Source organism: Scomber japonicus, chromosome 24 (genome assembly GCF_027409825.1).
Source record: "Scomber japonicus isolate fScoJap1 chromosome 24, fScoJap1.pri, whole genome shotgun sequence".
Taxonomy (NCBI): domain Eukaryota; kingdom Metazoa; phylum Chordata; class Actinopteri; order Scombriformes; family Scombridae; genus Scomber; species Scomber japonicus.
Genome location: NC_070601.1, coordinates 7,374,030 through 7,398,947, shown reverse-complemented (window position 1 = coordinate 7,398,947; position 24,918 = coordinate 7,374,030). Strand labels below are relative to the sequence as shown.

At 39.4% G+C, this 24,918-nt stretch overlaps 1 protein-coding gene across 1 annotated transcript in view; it reads left to right on the top strand.

The window, feature by feature from the left end:
• Window positions 1-24,918, top strand: part of LOC128354022 (neural cell adhesion molecule 2-like) — a 266,523-nt gene that overhangs the window by 229,294 nt on the left and 12,311 nt on the right. The window contains exons 10-17 of the mRNA XM_053314269.1: window positions 666-816; window positions 2,909-3,096; window positions 3,798-3,894; window positions 5,162-5,335; window positions 9,085-9,204; window positions 10,224-10,345; window positions 12,313-12,487; window positions 24,622-24,829. Of these exons, the coding sequence (XP_053170244.1) occupies window positions 666-816; window positions 2,909-3,096; window positions 3,798-3,894; window positions 5,162-5,335; window positions 9,085-9,204; window positions 10,224-10,345; window positions 12,313-12,487; window positions 24,622-24,829 (1,235 nt within the window). The remainder of the gene's footprint in view (window positions 1-665; window positions 817-2,908; window positions 3,097-3,797; window positions 3,895-5,161; window positions 5,336-9,084; window positions 9,205-10,223; window positions 10,346-12,312; window positions 12,488-24,621; window positions 24,830-24,918) is intronic.

The window sequence follows — 24,918 nt, the reverse complement described above, 5'->3', positions numbered from 1 at the left end:
CTTCCTGGACAAAAAAGAAAAGAAGAAAGAAAACACTGCTGCAGTCACACACCTCTCATATTCATCAACTCTGAGTCCATGGGCAATACGGCCAAAAAGTAGTTTCTCGGGGTGATGGAGGTTATCTGTTAGGTAACAGTCTGGAGGCTACGGCCGTATCATGTCTGCAACAAGGATGCTCCTGGGCTGTTTTTTCTCATTACGAGTGAATGTCGATTACAGGAATGATAGCCTCATCTGCTGTAATTGACCCGTTGTTTCAAATTGATACCATCTGTCTTCATACAGATGTAATGACCTTGTAATAAATCGACAGTTTATTGCATTAACCCTGACTCTGGGTGACAAGTGACGGTTGCCTGCAAGGGGGGTCAAAATGGATCAAGGGGCTGTCATTTAGTCATGAGGACAAAGTTGGACAAGCAAGTTTCTGCAAATTACTTGGCGACCTTGTCAGTCTTATCTTTTCTGGATTATTGTGCAAGATATTGGTTTGGAATCCTCTTTTTCACATGGGAATCACCTCATCACTTCTCTGGCTTAACACAATAGTAAGCATAGGTGTGGAATCCTAATAGAGTAGTTAGAATTCAAATAAGTTAAAATATCTGACAATCTTAAAAAAAAACGTATGCTAATTCACATTTTTTTGATTGTGCCCTCAGAGCCAGGACGGGCGTTTTGAAGTTCGTGGTCGTCACGGAAAGTCGGTGTTGACGATCAGCGGGGTGAAGCTGTCGGATTTGGGCCGCTTCGACTGCGAGGCGCTCAGCAGGATCGGAGGCCATCAGAAGAGCATGTTCCTGGACATTGAGTGTAATTATGTTTATCATCTGATCAGTGCGCCACCCACACAGGTGATTTCAGTTATTCCTGATAATTAAACTGACAACACTGTCACTGTACATAAGGCTAATCAGGCAGTGTAAGTGAAAACACCTGTGTGGCTGTAGGTGCTTGTATTAACAGATATTTAACAAACCCACCTCTCCAAAACCTCACCCACTCCAAACACAACAGAATACTCCGCATGTACCCACGTTAAAGCAGCCAAACTGGAAATATAGGGACATGAACTCATTGCAGTCACATATAGAGTTATAAAGTCCCATTGTGCTTGATTCTGATGATTCCTTTAACACTGTTGTTTTTTTTTCCTGCTGCACCGACTTCACCACATACACAGCCTCCAGAAGGGTTAAAGGGATAGTTCGCATTCTTTGAAACAGGCCTGTATGAGGTACTTATCCATAGTCAGTGTATTACCTGCAATAGATAGCAGTCAGCACCACCCATCCCTTAGTCTGGAAAAGCAAAAGTACCAGTACGTAAGATAGGCAATGTACTGCTGTGGAGAGGGCCAGCAGCAAAACATATGTGAAAATGTTCTACATTTAGCATAAAATTCAACTAGGTGGGCCTTTTTATAGGAGGCTAAAATATGTTTTGCCTCTGCCTCCCATCCTCAGCAGTACATTGCTTAGCTTATGTGCCAACACTTCTGCCTGCTCCTCCAAACTGGTGGTGTGCAGACCACCGTCTAATGTTGGTAATACACTGACCATGGGGAAGTATTTCATACAAATTCTCTTCCATAAAAAAGGCAAACTATCCCTTTAATTAGTAAGAGGATTTCATGCATTGCCTTTTCGTATTCCCCTGCTGACAGCTCCCCTACTTCCCAATGAGCACACCCATTCCTCAGGGCTGGTTGTTTGGGGTTATTTGGGGCGGGCTATCCCCTGCCTAATGAGCTCTGAAGCAAAGATCTCCATTTTGGCCTCAGAATGATTAGGTTCATTATGAAAGCCTGCTTGAATGAAACCATTGGAAAGCACTTCTTTTTTTTCTTTTTTTTTTGGGTTGCAGCATTTCCACCTTGAAGTTTGGAGGAACAACAAAGAAAGAGGGCAGACAAACAAATATATTCTGAGAGACAGCACAGGGAAAAAATGAATATACTGTATTTCTGTTGTCACGTGGAAACCAATTTTCTCCTCCCCTGGCTGGGGTGACTTTTGCTTTTTTGGAATCTCTTCAAAACCAGTTTTGCATAGTTTTTGAGAAATTACCATTTTTTTTCACCCAGCATCCTCATGTTAAAACAAAAAACATCCCACATGCATGCACCCTCTCTCCAATCAGCAGTCATTATAGCATCAGTCATGTAAAGCTGTATCGCTGGAACCACAGCTGACAACTTGCTCCGCCGCTGACTAGACTCCCACTCTGCAGAAAGACACAGGCTGTGTGTCTGAGTGTGGCGGGGCTGAGCCAGCCGTTGCCACCGAACTAATGAACTCATTTACTAAGTCACTGCAGGCTGCAGGGGGATAACACGTCCTCGGCTGTGACAGAGAGCCAGGCATCAATCTCTTTAATGGAATCCTGCAAGCGAGCATAAAACAACCATAATGCCTCTCCAACTGAGCTGGGCTGACTGGGCCCAAAGAAATCCACACGACAGCTCGCTACTGCGATTGTCCATTACTGCCCTTCCTATTTGCAGGGGGAGTGGAGGGAAATGAGCTTCTGTTCGCATCCTTTATTTTTATTCTTGGGGAGATGATCGTAATGGAGACCCCCCCCATCCTCAGCTTGAGGTGGCTTCAATTAAGTTTAGTTTAAGTTTTTTTTCCTTTTTAACATTGCAGAGGGATTTTGGGATACAATAATGAAATGCTTTTCTACTCCCTTTGAGGAATTTGTGGGTTAAGCCTCGGAAAGTCATTTTTATGTCTTTGATCATCCAGCGCAGCTCCACCTTTGTATTGAGTGTTTAATTGGCTGCCACAAATTCAAGAAACATCAGTAATTACTCTTTTAGCAATCGAGGTCTTGTTTTAGCACAGAAAGCAGTTTTACAAGATAAATGAGGCGGCAGATAATATCTTTATCTTTCGGACAGATATACCAAAGTTCCTGACCAACCACACCATCTATTATTCGTGGGAGGGGAATCCTGTGAACATAAGCTGCATTGTGATGTCCAACCCTCCTGCCACCATGCTGTGGAGGAGAGAGCGCTTAACCATCTCTGCAGAGGGCACTGCTAACACACGAGTACACAGTGAACAGGGCAAGTCCGTGCTGGAGGTGGGTATATTAACTAAAATCACACTACTTACCACTACATCAAAATTAGTGCTTCAGCCATGAATCTATTAGCTTATCAGTAGAACATCAACATATGATAGCTTTTTATCATTTTTATCTATCAAGTTAAAAAGCCAAGAATTGACTAGATCCTGCTCTTAAATTTGAGGATCTGCTCCTTTAATCTTTTTTGTTTGTTTTCTCTTTTGGTTTTTCCGACAAAAACAAACTATTTGAAGGCATCGTTTTTAGGCTCTGGTGATGTGTAATGGTTGTTTTCACTACATTCTGACATTTTATAGACTAAACCATTAAGCAACTAATTAAAAAATAATAATTGACTATAGTTCATCAATACGAAAACAGTTGCAGCGATGTGATTTAGAGGTTGGTTCACTTAAATTTAAACAAAACAATTATTCTCACTTTGCCCAAAGAATATGTGTCAGCACAAATAAAGTTGTGGGATATAAAAAAAAAGACACTAACTCTGTGTGGAGCTAAGAGGAATAGAGATGGGAGATAATCATTTCAGATTACATGTATTCACTTTATCCATTGTTAATATAAAAATGTGGATTTGTACAACTTAAATGTGTTTTTTTTTTCATTTCTATGAGCACCACAAGACCAATATCTCAAAACCTGAACAAATAAAATCGAAAACAGTTCAACATCAATTCTTGTTGTTTTGGTTCCAGGTGACTCCCATGTCCGACAGGGACTTTGGACGCTACAACTGCACAGCCCGGAACAATATTGGGGTTCGATACCAGGAGTTCATTCTGGCACAGGCAGGTGAGTGTGCAGAGCTGATACTATTGTAAGGCCGCTTTACCTGAGCTAATGAGACGGGTAACTTAATTTCAAGTCCAGAATGTGCTGAGTCAGGGATGCTGCACCTTTTTGAATCAGAGTTACTCTAACTGCTCAAGTACTTTGTAACCCTCTGCCTCTCCACTGATGGTAATAGCTTTCACTATTTGCAATTCTCGGGAAGATAAATGCCAGTACAACTCCCAACCCCTATTCAGCCTATCCTAATCTCAAAAAGTGCTGGCTGATTTACCATACCCCTCGCTATTTACTGAAGTACCCCCAAATTTACGGTAGCACAGGCTAATACACAATAGTGCATTCCAATTATCTTTAGTGCAGATTGAATTGCTCTGGAGAGAAAAGTAGTGAGCAAAAAAGCTGACCTAATATGTAGTCTCCCAGGAAACAATGGGTTTTGGAAGTTGTTCTGACACTTGTAATCCTGCACAAAAGACACACACACACAGACACACACACAATCATAGTTCCAGAGTCAGTAATGGGAACACTGAAGAGGGATGGTCACAAATGGATGCTGCAAAAGCCCATTCCTAAAACACTGCCTCTAGAGCTAACTGTAGTAGTTTGTTGTGTTGACTAATAGATGCTAGAAATGTGTAATGAAGTGAACTGTTTTGATTTAAATGCATCCACCAGTGAAGGTGCGAATATGACACTTTTAAAGTATCTGGGGAAAAAGAGCAAATACGTCAATGTGCAACTAAAAAAAGTCCAAGGACAAACAAACGATGCAGCTGGGTGATGTACCATCTTTACTTGAAATGAAATAAATTACGTTAAATTGCTTTCAAGGTACAGAGTTATTATAGCAATAATGTCTATCTTTTACTTTGATTATAGTTATGACAGTGATTTAATGAGTAGGAAGGCACAGTGAGTACTGTCTGCACCATTTAAAGTGCCTTCATCTCAGGTTTGGACAAACACATTAGCGTTATTGTTATTGTGTAAATGCAAATGCATGTATGTAGACTGAAATTTCTTTCTCAAAGTAACCTAACTCCATCCTTTTGTCTGTGTACATGCATGAATATAATGAATATGACATGAATAAACAGTTTGCACCATTTTTAAAAAAGGCCTTCACGTGCAATAGGAGACACATCTGACCAATAAAATATTTATTTGTAAAAACAGGGAGTTTGCACATGGTTGCCAAACTATCCACCCAGGGTTAGGCTTAGGTATGATATATATGTGACTTCCCATTATTTTGTGTTTCCAGATGTACCATCAAGTCCATACTCAGTGCGTCTGTCAGCCGTCTCGCAGCGCTTGGCCACCGTCACATACATGAAGCCCGACTCTCATGGCGGCGTGCCCATCAGTTACTACCTGGTTCAGTACAAGGAGGTGGGCTCACAGGACTGGAGGGACGTCAAGTCACACAGTGTACAGAGTGAGTGGTGTTGATATTCAGTTCATTTATTCCTTCATTTCAAACATCCTTGACTGAAAATTACTTTAATATGCTCTCATTTTGTAAAATACAAGGAACATTAAGGCAGCTGGAGAGGTGAACATCATTATGTACAGGTCATGTTCTTATTGTGAAGACGACTAAAAGCCCACTTGAACACATGTCTGTCTCCATTTCATGACCTAGGGAGGTAGAATCTGTCAGATCGATAAAAAAGCTTTCACCTATTCACATGTTCAATCATACGCTCATTTCATGGACAGAGTTAAAATGTGAGTGGTGGTTTAAAGTATTAAATTACCCTTTGACCACTCAGTGTTCTGCTTTGAAGCAGAAACTCAGATTATTACGTCTATTATGGGCTGCTGTAAACTGTGCCAGAGACCTTCTGAGGTTCCTATCCTGTCATCACTGACAGAGGAAAAGTCAGTGACTCTTCAACATGAAGTATTGTTACACAGAAAACTATTGATTAAAGGATTTGCTGAAGACCATTTCATACAAACCATAGATGCTTTACATTACTGCTGACTGTATTTTCAAGCCATGCTGCAGTGTGTTTTAAATGTATTGAATGAAAACCTTGCAAGCAGCCATTGGTTTCCATTATTTTTCAATTGCATATATCAAATGGCAGATTCTTGAAACTTGCTTGAGTTGACAGTTTCATTCCAGCATGATTTAAGTAGAAATAAACAAATAACCTCAATTAATGGTCATTGCAATGGATTACAAACATGAAAGTCTGATTATTGATATGTGTTAGTGTGGAAAAGAGTGAATGGAATAAACTCTGGAGTGTGAAATCCTGCAGCAAAAGTTGAAGAAAGACCAACAGAGTTCATTAATCAATTAGTTGACTGACAGAAAATTAATCTGCTACTATTTTTATAATTGGTTAATTGCTTAATTTGTTTTGTCAAGGAAAAAAAGGTCAAATGTTTGCCTTCACTGTTTTGTATACATTTATTGAGGTTTTTTTCCTGTGTTCATTACTTTGAGGACATGACATCTCCTTGCAAAGAACAGTTTGTGCAAATATGATTTTTGCATGGTAGTAAAGAAATGCTTTTAAAGATAAATGACCTTCAATCATCATGCCCTGTAGTGTTTTCCTATTAGTCACCTTAATTCAAAGTAATATAGAGTGTAATAAAGTGTTCTGACCTCTCAGTGTCAAATTGCACAAAAGCAATAAGAATTATATGTATTAATGATTTTGTCACACAGTTTCAAATGTATAACTTAATGGAAAAAAAGCCAAATTAACACCCTATCTGGCTTTAACCAGCATTTCTGTTAACTCCACACCTATCGATCTGACACCAATCAACCATGGGTCAAAGCCGCATCGCATTATCTGTCATGTGATCCTTTAAAGCCTCAACCCTGAGATGTTGTTGGGTCATGACGGAGCTCAAACGCCCCAACCTCATACTTGTGGGATAGTGCCAGAACCCGTCAGAGCTGAAAGATCGCACTCCTTCTCTTCGTATGCTTTACTCCAAATTGATTTCTGAGCCTGTTGGTGGAAAGAACACCATGAGGTGAAGGATGGATGAATGGAAAATTTAAGCCAGAGGACAAATGGTGGGACGATGAGCAGGTCCAAAAAACCTGAAGGACTTATCACTAATACCCCCTCATTTCAGACTCAATTACCATATGGATATGCTGTGAGGTGAATACTAAACAGCACTTCAACAGCATACAGTGTGTAAAAAATATACAGTGAAGAGAATTTGACACAATTGAGCAAGATCAAGGAACAGATCTGGGAAAAAGCAAGAGTATAGATCTGATGCGGTTCAGGTGGTATCAATATAAGGTGACGATATGATTTTTGATTTCTGGGTTGGGTGGAGGATGCCAGATGGCAAAAAGTGGACATTGAACACAGCTTACCTGTCCAGCCTTGACAATCATACCTCATATTGCAAGTTAGGACATTTATACAAAGGTTGTAACTTTTCCGAAGTGACCATTTGAACCCAAACCTTGATTTTTCCCTAACCCAAACCAAGTGCCTAAACCTAACCAGACCTTAACTTCAGTTTTAAGATCTATGTATAGGTATTTAATGGTCTATTGGGTTGTTCTGGAGATCCTCTTGTCGTTCTTACCACTGCCACTAGATGACATAAATGTAACTATGGGTAATTTTTTTGCCAGCCAAATTTTACTCCTATACTGTCATTTAATTATGAGGATGTGTTGATTGATTGTAAATTGAATGTCTAGCCTGTTTGTTTAAATTTCCTTCTTTAATCAAAATTAGCAATAAAATGTTAAAATTGCGAGCTTAATTTCGAGATGGTACGTGGCATCGAATAAGCACAGAAGCCATTTCAGACGTCTTGAGCTGGATGAAGATGCCTGGACTCGTTTCATTCGAATGCTTTTGCCCAAATTGAAATGTCTGCTTATAGCCTGGGAAGTAAACCCTGCCATGGTTGCAAATTGAAGACTTTGTTTTCAGTTATAGGACTAAGGAACTGCAAAAGCAACTATTAAGGCACCATTCAAGTATTTAATTTGCGCGGAATGACAAAAAACAACAATTTTCACTCAAGCTCATTACACTGCCAACACTCTGCTGGCTTTTATGAACAGTGAAGGTTATGTAAATAGATTCTAGTGACTCAAAATTGAATCGGAGTCAGTAATGCCGCCTGATAATGAGATTTTCTGTTAAATAATCGATGCAATTTACAGTACGTATGCAAGTGATTACCTTGTTTTCACTGTTGCTATAGTACTCATATGATGTATAATAATGTACTGTGATCTCATGAGATTTAGTCTATGAATGCATTATTTATTGGAACGTAGTGTTTAATATTGAGGTGAACACACATTTCTTATTTGCTACCTAATCGTACTATTTATTATTAGACTTTTACCTAACAATGGAGCGAGCTGTTTGCTGCTAAAGCTTTTATACTTAGAGCCTAACAAGATTTGCACTTGGCAAACGACTATACATAATTACCCAATAATTTTTGTAGCAGCTGAAGTGCTTGTAAGATAGTCAAGCCTTTAAAACCCCTACCCAACACACCTTTTTAAGATAACTTTAGTAACAATCCAAAAAGCATGCACCCCTTTGCCAGGTGTGTGGAGTTAAGGTATAAAAACTTTTTAACCACTTGTGTCACTTTTCATGTATATAAGAGAGTGCAACACTGTAAATGCAATCAAGGATTGTCCAAAAGTGCCTTGCCCCTTTCTATAATAGCACTTTTCAATTTTTCACACCAACGTTGAGTGTCAGCTTTTGGATCAGTTATTAACACTTTTCAGATGTGGTTATACTAGAGTAACTACTTTGTTTGGATCGTGCTCAGATTCTTAACATGCTGGTGTAACAGCTTACACTTGTCTGGGAAGGCTTTCCACAAGATTTCGGAATCTGGCTGCAGTCATCCCAAAGGTGTTGGATGGGGTTGAGATCAGGTCTCTGTGCAGACCTGTCTAGTTTTTCCACACCTACAAACAAGCAAAAAAACTTTTTTTTTGGGGTCTCGATTTGTGGGGGGTTTATAATGTTGAAACAGGGAAGAACCTACCCAAACTTTATTGGAAAAACACTAAGTTTCATTGGAACTACATATGGTTCTCGTGAAAAACCTCCCCATTTTCCATTTTTTCCCCATTTTTTTCCATCTACTTGATTGTTGGTCACCACATATTTCCAGGTGACATAAATTCTGGTCCTCTCTCTCCAGTGACAGTGGTGCTGACAGGACTGGAGCCTAACACGACATACGAGGTTCGAGTGGCGGCTGTCAACGGAAAGGGTCAGGGAGAGTTCAGCCACATGGAGACCTTCCAGACTTTACCCATCCGTGAGTCTGTCTCAACATTTTCCCTCCTTTGTGTCTGTTCTTCTCTCCATTTCCTCGCACACACCTTGTTTCATGAGGCATTCTTCAAACAGGATCTTCAAAATGCCAATAATATATGTATCTATGCAATATTATTCTGTCATAATTACTTTTATTCATTACTTCAATGGGTTTCTGGAAATAAGACGGTGTTCATTGTTCATTATTGGCACATCCCAGTATTTCATAAGTGATGATGTGCAGTAGGTGATGAAGTACAAACCACAAAGTGCTTCAAAATGTCATCTAATATATACACTGATAAAACAGGAAATGTATTTGGATTGATATTGCAAAGATATTTTGGTCCTGATTTCATAAAAATATGTGACAGAAATGCAAACATGCTGCAAAAATCTGATCAAAGCATGAGCACCTCAGTAGAATGAGACCTATTTTCCATCTTATGAAACTCTGGCATGCGTATATTGGAGATGGTTACAACCTCTTCATATTTCAGTGATATGAATCCAGATTATTGGAGCTTGGAATAGATCCTGTCAAATTTGTGTCTTGATGTAAAACTGCTGCATTAAAAATTATATACTGTAGAGGTTTTATGATAAGCTTTTTATTTATTCTGGCAATCTGGCACAGCAGGACTGCAGTAAATCCAGGCAAGGCCATAGAAAAGTATTTCCACCATTAATATTATACAGCAGTGCAGCTACTGAGAATGAATGTTAGAAAGAAGACCCAATTAGCAAAATTCAGTGAATAATAAGAACCTTCAGTCAACATTAATTATAGCCAGGCAGTGGGAGTTGCCTTGTAATATGAATTTAATTCAGCTTAAAGCCTTCCCTCTCCTTGTACTGCATCCTTATCTCATATCTCACATTGCTACCTGCTCCCCCTCCTTGGGAATGCACACACATCCTCTCACAGAAAAGAACACCACACACACACACACACACACACACACAAAGAGATATTGTTTTTGCATCTCTTCTGAAGCCTCCTCCTCACATCTCCCTCAGGAGAGCCGAGCCCGCCTGCCGTCCATGGTCAGAGAGGAATGGGCAAGGCCTACAGGCTGGGGCTGGTCAAGCAGGATGATGGAGGCATGCCCATCGTGGAGTACATAGTCAAGTACAAGACAGTGAGTAATCATATAGTTAAGTATTTTCTCACAGGGTAAGCTTTGTAATATTCTGTATTTTCCTCCCATGAAAAGATCAAAAATCAACAATTAATTGATCCTTTTAACAAAATAAGTCTCCGTAGCCGAAGCTTGAGTCAGAAAATAGTGAGCGACAGACTCTCAACATAAATTAACATAAACCTTATCTTTCAGGACAGGATTAAGTTTAAATTCCTGGAAAAGCAAAATAATGATTCAAATGTTTTCAAGGAAGAAAGATAAATTATTATGGTATATTGTAAAGCAGACATCCATATTTCTGTATCACCATTAAAGGAACCATTTATATTTTTTTTACTGATTTCTTACTTTTCAGATGGTCAGTGAGTGTATTCACTTTTGTAAAACATACATGTATTGCATTGATATGCTTCTGTAGGATGTCACAAAATCAAATCCAGAACCAGTGATGTTATGAAGAAAATGTCTTGCATATTTGACTATACTCAAGTACTCAGCTCTTCAACACAGGAATTATCAATTTTTTAAATATTTGCTTTCACAGTTTGAATTGAACAGACTACAGTCTTACTCAATACCTGTCATAGTGGCTCCAGTTTGAATAAAGCAAGGCTGCCACTTATGAATTTGACTAAATGAGTACCATCCAATTTAAAGGAGGTTTTCAATTAAATTATGAAGTGTTACATTTTTACAACACTGTGACAGCTTGAAATCCTAGATGTGCTTTGTGTTTGGCATTACAGCTATACAGGATGTAACACTGGCAATTCATTTTTCTCCTGGTGGAGTGTACATGAGTCACTACAGTAGTTGCTGTCAATTAAGCTGGATGGCGTTGGTGGCAAAATGAACAATGTTCTGCTTGAGAATCTCTCTTTTTTTTCTATCCTTTTAAATGACGGTACACGCAAGCTTTTAGAATTCACTCATCCATTTACTGTAAGTAGTTGTTTTTTTCTCTCTCTGTTTTGTGTGAAATAGCAAAAAGCAGCTTAAATTCACAAAATAAGGCGACAGAGCCACTGAGATGAGGCCAGGAGGCAGAATAGATTGTACAAAAAAACTCTCCCCAGCACTAAGTGGATTTTGGCTCGTCCAAATCTCCTATCTCCCCGATGCTAATGTATCCAAGCAGGCATTTCTCCGTCTCATTGAGAAAGTGACAGCGGTTTAAAATAACACTTCGGAAGATGAAAACAGCCTATGCAATAAGGGTCAGTAACTCACAGCTAGCCTCTTTAAAGGCCAAGCAGGAAGCCAGTACAGGCTTCATACTCCAGTAATCAAAACATAACTGCTTCATCAGGAGGAGGGAAGGGGCATCAAGCAAGGATGAACATGAAAACTAGAATAGACTTGTGCATGCCCCCCACACAGACCTCACATCACACATCAGTCACCTCACAATTTAGACAAAATGTTACATACAAAAATGTCCTGGACTTTGACTTTGCAATACCCTGTATTGTTTGAATAGAAAGGTGCCAAGGAGGCAAGAATGGTAAGTACACAGTATATTTGGCATGCTTTCAACGTACAGCTCTCAGTCTGACTCTTCAGTTTCCAATCCTTTGTTTGCAAATGGTCTAAAAACAATGAGAGAGGGAGGAAGGGAGGGGAAGAATGATGTAAGGAAGGGAGGGAGAAAGAGACGCCACTGAGGCCACAAAGGTATCAGAGAACTATGATGGAAAACAAAGGATTACCCTTTCTTTTTACCTATGTGGATGGATTTGTGTGGGTGTTTTACAACTGCAACTCAATTTCTGATTCTGTCAGAATCCCCAGATTAAAAAACACAAAGGGTAAGCTGTTGTTTATGGCGTAAAAACAACAGTTCCTCTGCTCTCCTGTGACCCTCGCAGACAAAAAATGAAATGTAGAGCATTGATTAAAGCTACAATTTATTCAAGGGGTGCACAGACTTTTCTCTAACAACCTCATCTCTTGTCTTCTGTCAGGATAAAGAGGAACAATGGATGACCAAGCTAGTCCCAGGAGCCAATGATTTTGCAATGCTCCAGCCATTGCAGTGGAACACGCGGTACGAAGTAGAAATCACAGCTCGCAACGTCAAGGGTCTGTCGGAGCCCACCTTCTATCAGTTCTTCATGCCACAGAAACCCGACATTACAGGTAAAAGCATGATTGTGTTGTGATGAGCCTTTTTATGAAACATTTTTAAATACATCTACTTTCCCTCAACTCGCCTACTTTTATTAAGTGATTGATGCCTTTTGAAAGCCCCCAAGAGAATATGTCTGAACTTGTTGTGTTAAGCTAGGTGTTATTTGCGCCACTACAAGGAGCGATAGCGTCAGCGATAACAAAAGCAAGAGAGCAAGATGTTCCAGTGGAGATAAAGCAAGCACTCAGAATGTTGCTGCTCTGCTTTCTGGACAAATGAGGTTGCTGTCAGAGGAGAAATTGGAGTCTGTGCTTCTATTGCAATGGATTTCTTCTGGTATGATTGTTGAATGGCGTTAAAGTGTCTAGAGAGAAGTACTTTGCTCAAAACATGATTTTTCTGTGTATATGTGTGTGTGTGTTGCATTGAAAAGCTGGACAGTTTTCTGCTATAAGACTCTGTTTGACATCACAGCAGCTACATTGTGCCAGTTGTCCATCTGGAGGAATAAGAAAAAATTCACAAACCAAGCACGCATGAGGTCAATTCACATTTTTTAATTGATACTGCCCTGCGTTACACAGGGTAGAAACATGTTTTCTAGGCAGTTGTGCAAGAATAAGAAAAGTTTCACGCCACCCCAAAAAGGCCGTCATCATTAGAGATAACACAAGGGTCATCCCACACAGCTATTGGCCAGTAAATCGTTGGGCATCTAGTTTAATAATCACTTCCAGACCAGACAGAGCACAGAAGTCCACTCACTAATTGATCTGCTGCTGTTTGTGTTTCTTTACAAGACATCAGCCTGACATCTGCAGACTGCTGCTAGCTAGCGTTAGCTGCCCGGCAGGCAGTGACAAACTAAGTAGAATCGGCACACTGTTAATTCGACTTGCCGTGCCTAAACTTCCATAACCAGAGATGAAACCTCGTTTAGTAACACAAACCGAGAGTTATTTTCAGTCTGCCCGTCTTGTTTATGGAACCCCTAAATTTACTACAAGATTGCCAGAGACAGCGAGCCACCTGGAGTCATGACAGTCCCGTCAGTTTGCAACTAATGTAGCAGATCTATCATCTATGTTTTACTATTTGACTAAAGAATAACCTTTTGGTGCATGTTTTAATCATATTTTCATGGTTTAGACATTCACAGAACCAAGAGCTGATGAAAGGTTATCCATCCCTCACGGCATGAACAAATAAACCATGAAAATGACAAACAGGAAACAGAGAAAAGACAATGCACTCTGTATCAAGTCAGGTTCATTTGTTCAGTTTTCTACATCACATATGTTTCGTATCTTGTGATTGTTCCATATTGCATTTTGGACCTCGTAGTCTTGGCTTTTTTAAAGGAACAATCCATCCTTAGTAGGCATTCTCAGTGTTGTGGTCCACACTAAGGATTGGTTCACACCCGTTGAAATAAACAGCACAAATGGTGCAATCACACCAGGGATCGCTTCAAAGAAGCCCAACAGACCACAAGTGAAACCACCCCCAGGCTGGAGGTTTCTTCTTTAAAATATCATTCTTCTTATTCTCTCTTTTATATTTTTTATCTCATGGTTCTCCTGTGGTGCTGCTTTGCAATTCTGCCCCTGAATGCAGCACAGAGAGAAGACTTCTACATGGCTAGCTGAGCTCATTTCTCATTTAAGGAACACCAACACGGAGACAGTCATATACAGTATACAAACACACAAACATGCACGCTGTTTTCAACTCTCTGTCTTGGTTGTCCTTATGTCGAGGTTATACGGCTCTGCCCCATGGAAATGTGTGAGTTGAGCAGCACTCTCTCTTTATTGAGTCTCGTGTTTAATGTACTAGAAAAAAAAAGCCTGGGTGTGCAGGAAGATTTCTCATTTCCAAGTCCTCCAGCTTTTTTGCTTTAATACTAACATGCGTGTATGCACACGTGTGAAGAAATGCAAACAGAGGCTTTGAAGTATGTAGCATGCGACACTGTTACACTTTGAAGCCAGAACACACACAGTTGAGGACCCACAGACACGTGTATTACTGTAATAAAAATGTTATGCTTCCATTGCTCCCATGTGCACTTCCCTCCCGCAGACCTCACATTCACACATGAAAAAAACACACAAAAAAACAAAGGAGGGCTGTTTCAGTGTTGTTTTGCTTTCCTCTCCGAGCCTGTTACCACATACATTTGTGCTATTTTGGATCGAGCAAGTGTTTGCCGCTGTCATTACTGTGTTGGCTAAATGGCCTGTGAGAGTGTGTGCTGCTTCTCAAATAGAAAACAAGACCGGGGGAAGCAGCAAGCTTAAGGCGGGTCACTTCGATTGGCTGTCCTCTCTTGTTAGCAAACAGCGGTGCATCGTGGGAAAGAGCCCGGGAGAGAGGAAGGAGAAGTGAGGAGGGGAAGGGGGGGTGGGGGTGAGATGAAAACGGCTTTTCTCTTAATGTGTTTGTTTGAAGTGGTGTTACAACCGGTGAGCTTTTCTCAACTAAGAAAGGCAATAAAGACGCGTACAGTAGAAAGCAGAGAGTGGAAATGTGTTGTGCGGCGGCATGGAAACGGAGCAAGATTTTCACAATCTACCTCACATGAACTCGAACTCACCTGAGAATCATCCACACAAACTTTATCTCTCTCAACTTGCAATTACTCCTTTTGAAATCCAAACACCAAATCCAGCTGAGCTTGATACCACTCCCCCCCCTTACCAATTTTTGTTTATTGCATTTTCATTAAGTAAAGGCGTCAGCGCTGATATTTTTCAGCCAAAATGAAGCTCATTTAACTTGTATAAACTCTGAAAAAATGTGCTCACTTTTCCTGCTACTCTGAATCAAATTGGATATTGAAGAAGTCTGGCTGCTGTTACCTAAATCAGCTTTATTAAATGTGATACATCTGCCAGTCCCAGTTGTGGTCTATCTTTTCCAATTCACTGCCTTGTTTTTATGTATTTTTCTTCTTCCCATACTCACACACTCACACTTGATGAAAGAATGCCTTTTTTTTTCTTCCTGACACAGACAATATGGTCACTCTATATACAATACTGTAGGTGCTGTCTATCTCTCACCAACCAATTTCTCTCTTCAATTCTCTCCCTATGTATTATGCATTTGCAGAGTATTGAATGACGTTTTCCCCTTCTTTTTTTCTCTCCTCCTCCTTTCTCCATCCTATTTTAGTTTGTAACAGGCTGCATAACCTTCTCCCCTCTTGCTCATAGAGAATCCTTTAAGAAAAACGCCATTGATTGCAACACTGCCCTTGGTTCCTTTTCAATTTTCTATTCTTCCTTCAAGCCTTTTTTTTCCAAATCAAAGAGCCTCCCTTGCTTTCTTTTCACCTCCTGAATCACTGCACTGTCCCTCTGCCCTTCCCAATTACAGCATTGTGTCTCCAACGCCAGCCTTTTTTGCATAGTTTTATCACACTAATGCGTCAACGAAGAGACTTTTGGCTCAGGATTTCCTTCCAACATCGCATGGCATCATTACAGCACGCTTGTTTTGGAGCTTTTTTTGTTTGTGGTCGCTCTACTTCTTCCTTCCTTTGGCTCTCTTCTCTGCTTCCAGTCATGCGCCATAAAAAGCTTTGATTGAAACAGGCGTCATAGATTTTTGTTTGAGGAGCAGCGCAATAATCTCATCAAAGCACTTGAAGGAATAATCTGGAAAGGGCTCTCTCTGGCGAGCTCAAGTGAAACTTTCCTGGAAGTGATGCCAGCAAATCAAAATGGGAAATGAGTACTTTTATAGCCGTCCATTACACTAATCAATCCCCTCATAAATTTACCAAATGGAAGTCATTATTTTTAAAACTGTGTAATGAAAAAGATGCATGACAATCAAGTCTGTTGTTCAATCGTTGAAGCACACACTACACTCAGGCTATCTTGAGATCAAAAGCTGCTGATTTTACTTTTATGAATACATACATTTATGAATTTTCCAATAGCTGCTGCTGAATAAATGATCAACGATAGGCGGGAATGCGCATTTAGAGAATATAATACACGACTTAAATTAGCATTCAGTTAGGCAAATAAGGATATTGTGAGGTTTTAAAAGATCCATACACTAAAGCAATTATGTAATTGAGTCCCGTAAACAGCCTTTTGAAGTCTTTGCTCTATAAGAGTCCGTTTTATTCTAGATGAAAAAGCAGTGCTTTGTTGATTATAATCAGCTGAAGTACCACCGCTGCTCTGAATCGGGCACACCAGAAACTAAAAGGCATCTGCTGCAGAACTGATTTAACTGAAAATATGATCAGATTAAAGATAAAATATGAACTGAGGATGACACGACGGGCAGAAAAATCTTTAGGGACAGAAACAAGCTGAGCCACACAGATTTATCCCAGGACTTCCATTTGTTTGACTGTAGCTCAGTATGGTACGACTTATGATATTACTTACCAGAGTAATGTCTTTAACAGGGCGATACAAGATCAGCGATGATGTTTACATGTTGACTCGCTCATTTATTCATCGAACAAAGATAATCCTGTTGAGATCAAAGGAGCGTGTTTCCGAGGGAGAACATTTAGCATCAGACTGTATCATTGTCAAGTATGTAAATATTTTATCAGAAGCAAGACAAGCAAGCAGCGAATATCCTGCTGTGATAGAAAGAAAGCAGGAACGATAAACAGTCAGCTTTTCTCATTTTATGGCATTTTGAGACAATCCGGAGCTTTAGGCAGTTTGTAAATGCTTAATTTATATGTATCTGTCATTGCTATATAGAGAGCAGAATTAAGATATACATAAATATTGTAAACAGTATATGTCTAATCCTCCATGTAGACAAAACTCATTCATTTATTAGTGCTCTATTGCAATTCATGTGAGATAAATATTGATGTTTAATCTCTGTGATTGTTCAAAATACACATACAGTACAGTACATAGTGATCATGTTTTATTTGTTATGAAGAAAAAAAGAGCTAAATAAGGCAAGATATCTTTATAAAAGTGTATTTAATACAGGCAAAATGTTTTTTTTTTATTCCAAATATTTCTATTAAGATTTTTTTAAATGCCATTAAAACCATCCTGCATTGTCAGTGATTTGCACCACCAATCCAAATGAAAAAATATGTGAATCAGCTCATCTCATTAGCTTCAAAGTGTCTTCTCAGAGGAAGATACAATGGAAAGTATTCGTATTAAATGAAATGTATGTTATTTTATAGTCTTATCGAAAACACTATTTGAAGTATAAGTTGAATTTAGGGAAGAAAATGAAAAATACCTCAAAATAACTGTAAAAAGGCTTTTTAAATTCATCCTCTCAGCTGCTGGCTCATTTTCTCCTCTACATGTGAACCGCAGTAAGCGACAAAAAACAAGAAGTTACAGCAGTGGCAAAATAACACTGTTATTAGCAGTTAAGTGTTTTGTTGTTCCGGCCTCGATGGGGGTGTTATGTTCTTTCTTTCTAATATTTTGTTTTTTTGGCTCAATTTCGCTCAAGTTCCGGAGATATTCAATGGCCCTGCATGCCAAAAACAAGAGTTGGCCTCATTGGAGCTTGTTTTCTAACTATAATGAATCAATTCTTTCAATTTTCTGCACCATTTGACCAGCATAAGGGTTCAATTGAGGGTTGTGTAGCACTGTGATAAACATTTTAGTTGTAAACTAAATGCTACAAATCCGCCTTGCCTTGCTGTTTGAATTTGAATTTCAAATGCAAAGATCAAGGCAGATGCACTTCAATTATTCCTGAAATAAGTTGTAACCCCAGACTGCAGCAATTACAGAAAAGTGGACCAAATTTCTTTGAAGTCCTTTGAGGCTGATTGTTAGGGACGTCATATTCTTAAGTTAAGAGGAATTTTCCCATGGTTTTTTGATTTCCTATAAGCTGGTTCTTGAGTGCACTTTACTCGCATCAGAGCTTGTCTTCTTCCTGCTTAGACATGGACAAAAAGGAAGGACTCATCCCTCTCCTTCAAACCAAGTTGGATTTAATGATTATGCTTAATTCTCCGAGGCCCTCCTCTGACAAGCTTTCTTTCCAACGCTCCTCATCACATCCCAAAGTGAGCACGTAGGACGTATCCTCCCTCACATCCACAAATGATTATGTTCATCCCTACACAGATTAGCACCTGCTACCTGCCTAATCAATGAATGCCCGTTCGGTCATCATTAATCGAGTCACTTCCTCTCAGATCCAATCGAGGGACGGTCAATCACTGCTCAGGCCTAATGAGTTTGTATTGTCAAAGTGAGATGTGTATGAATGGCTTCATGGTGCCAAGCACGCAGCTGGATCTCTAAGAATAGAATGATGCTGCTAATGGGCCTATATTTCAACAAGTAATCAGAAGAAGTCAGTAAAAGGGTTAATAGAGCAGAGAAATAGGAATTAATGGGCACTGTGTGTCAAGAATTGTAGAGTTTGTGAAAATTAAAGTCAGACAGAACTAATTAGTTATTTCTAAGAAGTTCTTGAAAATGGTGTTGGAGCAAAATTCAAATGCCTTAAATGCTTCTTTTTTCTAATATTAAGTTACCGCTACAAGACAAGCACTTTACAGTCACTCTGGGTGCTACAGTTTCTCTAATCAATGACAGCATGAACAAATAGTAAACCAACTTCTCAGTCTTGAGGTTACATTCAACTCAATATGGTTACTGTTAAAACTGGCACCCATTAAACAACAGCAGGTAGGAACTAACATGACCCTGAGGCTAAAGAACACAAATAAGCAACTTGAATGTTTCACATGAGCACAACATTTTTGCTATAGTGCTGTAAATAATAGCTATTGGCATAATAATGTCATAATAAACAGAAAAAGATGTAACTAAGCAACTAACATTTTTTGCACTGAAAACTGGATATCTGTGCTGTCTTGTAGTGAATAGCTGATCCCAGAATTGAGATTATGAAGTTCACTGAAACAATATAACTGGAAAAATATTTTAAACCTACAGTTGAACTTTTACATATAAATGAACTACATTCAAGCTCTTGCCAAACAAGTTCACACACAGTTGATTAAGCCTATCAAGACCAGATAAAGATCTCTCTGTATTTCATAGTCTACACAGTTTTTAAATCCAGTGTTCAGTTTGACATTGGTGTGCTGGCTGGCACATAGAAACTTCCACCAGTGGAGATGTCTAACTTCCCTTTACCTCCCCGCTAACTTGAATGGTGATAAGATAATTTAGTCATGCTGGTCTTTGATACTTTCCAGATGTTATTGGATCAAATACAATACATTCTGAGAGTAAAAACAAGTCATTTGCTGCAGTTGTGTGATGCCTAAAAGTATTATTTTACAGCTGCAACAGTAGTGATGGAGTATGCTACAATGGAGCCTATGACATCAGCATATTGACAGTAGTTTTGTAATTACTCTCACAACCAGAGAGAGGAAAACCAGTCCTGCACTCCAGCTTTAAGTTGTCATCTACGTCTTTACATTATGTACACTATTTATTTTAGTGGTAAACCATGATCACATAGAAGCTTTTACAGAAGCATTCTCTGTATTCAGTCCATTCAGACTGTCAGTAGAAGTGTATACTAGACTGACCTCCAGTAGATGAGTATGCAATGGGGAATGATGCTGTAGTATGGATAGTTTTATAGATACAGGGAGACAGCAGAATTGAAATAAAGACATGCGGTCCAACTGGAACAATGAATGTACACTCACTGCTTCTGTGAGTGTCTTAATAAACTAAGACACTTAATGAATTAAAAGCATAGTGGAACTGCTGAACATATTCAATCACACAAGGAGCATAAAGAATTACATTTTGGAGCTTTTGATTGGGTTACTATGTCTATACAGTATATTCTTTAGATATCACATGCACAATGAATCATGAAAGAAATACTGTAGATTTCTGTTTGAGAAAAAAACATAAAGCAGCCGGGCACACATGCTTGCAACAGGACATATTTTCCCCAGTGTCTGAATTTTTGTCTGAACCAGTAGGTTTACTTTTTCTTATGAAAATGCCAGTCTGTGTGTCTTTGCACATTCTTTAGGAAGTTCTGGTTTCCCCTCTACACATGTGACTACCAGAGAGTATTGACAGCTTGGTATTACCTGACACACAGAATTAATACTCAACTTCTCAAGTTTACAGATTTAATGTGAGAATTAAACATGCCTTAATAAATAATCATAGTCTTTGGAAATCAAAGGACAAAGAAGATTAGATTTACATGCACTGTGCAGCTTCAGCCCTTAAATACCCGCAGGCAGTTTATCACCCTGACCTGCGGGTTATTACACGGGAGGGTTTTCACAGCCACTGTTGCCTCTTGCATCAGTTTGAGTGCACGTGCTCATTCAGTACAAGAGTAGAGCAGCGTTGACCTCTGTTTTCTGACAGAAATAACCTCATTACTACACTTGCTGGAAAAAAAACACTTTGTAAAGCACTTTATAAAACTTAGCGTTATATAACCTCTCTAATTTGTCTTGTTTTGCTCTCATCATGTTTTTCTTGAAAGTATTAGTTGTTAGAAGGCATCTTGGCTCCATACTTGAAAACAGTTTGACTCGTAGCCACACACTTGTTTGGCTGTTTCATCTCTGTTTATTAAATTTCAAGTTAAGCTGCTTTTCATGCCTTAATTGCTTATGTGGAGATCTGAGCTGTTTCAAGAATTAAAGCATCTTGTCTCTGGCAAACAGAAGAATGGAGGTGAAAAACAAATACAGGCTGTCATAATAAAGCGTTAAAGATGCATTTTCTTTAAATGTATTTCCTTATACAATTTCTACATGTGGTAAAGACACCAAAGCACCCAGAAGGTAACCTTGGATTCCTACAGAAACATACGTGTATTCAAAGAAATTCTGTTCTTTCCTTATTCTTCACAAGATGGTGAAGAATGTATGGTACAAGAATGAAGAGAGAGAAAGAACTTCTGGCTTCACAGTTTGTGCCGCTGCTGAGTCCTTGAAGGCCCCAGTGTGAAGTAGTAAAACCTCAGCACAGTGAAGAAGTGAAAATAATATTTTTCTTTTATATCGTGGAAAATTCAATTAATACACCGAAAAGGATCAAATTAGATGTCTATTTAATTATTTCACATATTGTATGTTCAAATGATAAGTCAATTCTAGATCAATTTTAGTAAATTGTATGGCAGCCTTGAAGTGCAAAACACACAAAAAAAAACATAGACACAAAACAGAAATGACTTACCTTCAGCCAATGATGCACCATTTATATTTTACTACAAATCAGACTCCATTCTTTTAGAAATGACTTCCAAACTTGGGACGAAATATAATAAAAAAGCTGGCAAAATGGCTTCAAATAAACAAGCGTATAGCGTATCAATCCAACCTCAAACTGTCAAGCCACTGTTAAGCACTTTAGAGTAATACTCCTTATTGGATGAAAGTCTGATGTTTATGGATTTCAGTCTTTCAGTCTTAGAGTTCTTGCTGGCATCCTCCAAAATAAATGGCATGACATTTAAATCTTTATCCATGCAAATGTTGTGGATCTTGATACATGGCACAGCTAAATACTTGGGGCCAGTCCTTCAATTTAAAAAGTTTCGATTCCTTTTCAATTTAAAAGTAAATGCTTGCACTTTAACTTTTTAATTGGTGCTTTTATTTTGAAAACATTTGCATCAAACCTCAACCAGTTTTGTGAGTCACTGTATTTTCTGTGTATTATGCAAGAACCCTGCCTCAAATTCTTCTAAGTGCTCCATTATTTGCAGCGTCATAAATAATATAGTATAAAACTGACAAGAGCTTTATGTGATATAAAAATGTAAACACTGATATGAATCCTTAAGGCCACAGCAGTCTTTTGATGAAAAAGAGTGCATTCTCTTTCTCTTCTGGAGAATGTGAGTGCTTCAGGGGAGCTGGAGAGGTGTTGTTTACCGCCGCTGAATCTGTGGCTTCAGCAGCCAAATTAACTCAGATAAACCTTCAAAAGGTGAGATACAAAACAGAAGCCTTTGGCGGTGAGAAAATATTGATCCAGTCCACAAGTTTCAAATCCCATATCCCCGGATTGTGAAAAACGCAAAGTGTTTTAATTAGACTTCCTTTGCCACAAGGTTCTTCTTCTCTGTCTTTCCTGTTTGTATCTCTCTGTTTGACTCGGTGCCAGTCGCCATTGTTTGCAGTCTCAGCTCCAAGTCAAAAACAAAGTCACTGACTTGAGACTCATTTGGGATTTGAAATGAAATAGTGACTGTGAATTCAAGTGTTACCTTTCCTACACTGGATGTGAATAATATACTGTAGATACGCCTTGAAGTTGTAAGTCAGCCCTTACACCAAAGCATGTTTCATTTCAAGTCCAATGTGGTGAAAAAGGAGAGCTAAAACAATTGAACATGTTTAATACTAAAACCAAATAGCATACCCAAAATGAGACAATTAATCTTCTTGATTGCAGCCATTATCCAAGCCTCTTCTAAAAGGTAACTTAGAAATTTGCTATCAAAGTCACAATTAGTCCAAGTTATGGTGACCCAAGAAACTCTGCTGCAGTGATATTTGGGATCGTATTTGGTTTGCACTGATAGTTTGTCACAGTTGAGTGAAGTTCCAACTGGATGCCATCCCAAATAACAAACCCCTTCCTTGCTTACTGAAGGGAAAATGTTTTTCCTCCAGCCACGCCTTGTAAATGCCTCTACCATTTACCCAAATTCACCATTTATATACAGCATGTTCATGAAAATGTGAAACTGAAAAAAGACTGTTTCAGCCACTGCAGTTGCTCACAGTTTCTTGCTGTGTCACCACAAAGGAGAGAAAAAAGCTCCGGCAGTGTCTAGAAGTGTCAGACTCTAACAACTTCATGTTAATATCTGATCCCCCACTTTTTAACTCACAGGCTATTGAACACCCACATGAACACACTAAAGTAGAAAAGTTAATTCACTCTCACTCTTCCATTGCTGATTACTCCTGGCAAGGTCTGACCTCCAGCTGTCAACACTGATCCTACAGTGGATGTTCAGTTTACTTAACCCCAGGATCACTTAAGGGCACAACTCTATAAGGCTGTGTCCACTGGGAGCCTCTCTTCACAGTACTGCCTTCATTTTCTCATTACTTTCAGTTGAAAGAATGTCCCGCTGCTTGTTTTCTAACTGAACTGAGAACAGATTGCTGACTACTCAAAGAGAAAGTATTTCAACTTGTAGCTCAAAATACAATCTTTGTTACCTGCATGAATGTGTTTAATGCTGCGAGCTACGAAATAAGAGGCACCCAGTGGACACAGGGGCTGAAGCATGGTAATGCTGACGCTTGCTGCCTTGAGCTGTAGTGTGCAGCGTAGCTAAAAGTGTTCGCTAACTTCTGCACCTGTGGGCGCAGAGACATTGACAGCTGGCACAAACTAGTGAAAGTAGATGAAATGCCTGAGGGCGAATAAGAAAAAAAAAAGTTTTGTTGTGTAGTTTTAGGGCTATACAATGCTTGTGGCTCAGCTTTGTCAAATGATCAATGTATTTTTGAAGTTCCTCAATAGATAGGCAGCTGTAAAGCTTCTAACATTACAAGTAAATCACAGAGATAAGCCTTTTCTACCTGTTTTGGTGCATTGTAGATCTCCATTTCCGAATGTATTTAAGTCGTGGAAGCTTCTGTCCTTTGACTGTGAATGGAAAAAACGTTGTAAGGCTGAAATTGATTTGTTTTGGAGATTTGGTGGATTCGTGCTAATAATCGAGATCCCCCACCGAGGATTGTGTGGAGTTGAGGCGTTGTGGATTAGGACTTATCTATGTGTTGGAAACTCCAACTGGCTCCAGAGGAATATATTGACCTTCGAGTGGTAGAACGGTAAAAGTTGTTTGGGGTGAGTGTGCTCTTGTTTGGTTCATCTCTATAGTTTTCTGGTTTCACATCCAGAATACTGTTGCACATTCAACATATAGATATGGGGGGGGGTTCCAGCATAGTGAGGAGGTTGACCTTCATGCAGGGGTCAGGCTCGGTTACAGCAGGTAACTAACCTGTGGACGTGCTCTTGACCGAAATAGTGAATCCCTCCCAGCTACTGACCCTCACCTCTTTCTAGACCTAAAAAAAACAAGTATATGAACCCTAATTGCTAACAGTGTTTTCTCCTTGTTGTGTCTGTGTTTCTGCGTGTGTCTTTCACTGCCTTAGCAGAATCCCTGTTCAGCGGCCTGGGGCTGGGGGCGGTGGTGGGCCTCGGCCTCGGAGCACTGCTGCTGTTCCTCGTGCTGGTGGACGTCAGCTGCTTCTTCCTGCGTCACTGTGGCCTGCTGATGTGCATCACACGCACGCTGTGCAGCAAGAAAACAACCACCAGCGGCAAGGGCAAAGAAATAGAAGAGGGCAAGGCTGCCTACCTGTGAGTGCTTTTTTTTCTCTTATGTATTGTCATTTCATAGGAACTCAGTCAATCAAAGGTTTTGATTTCTATGGTAACAGTGGTAGGGG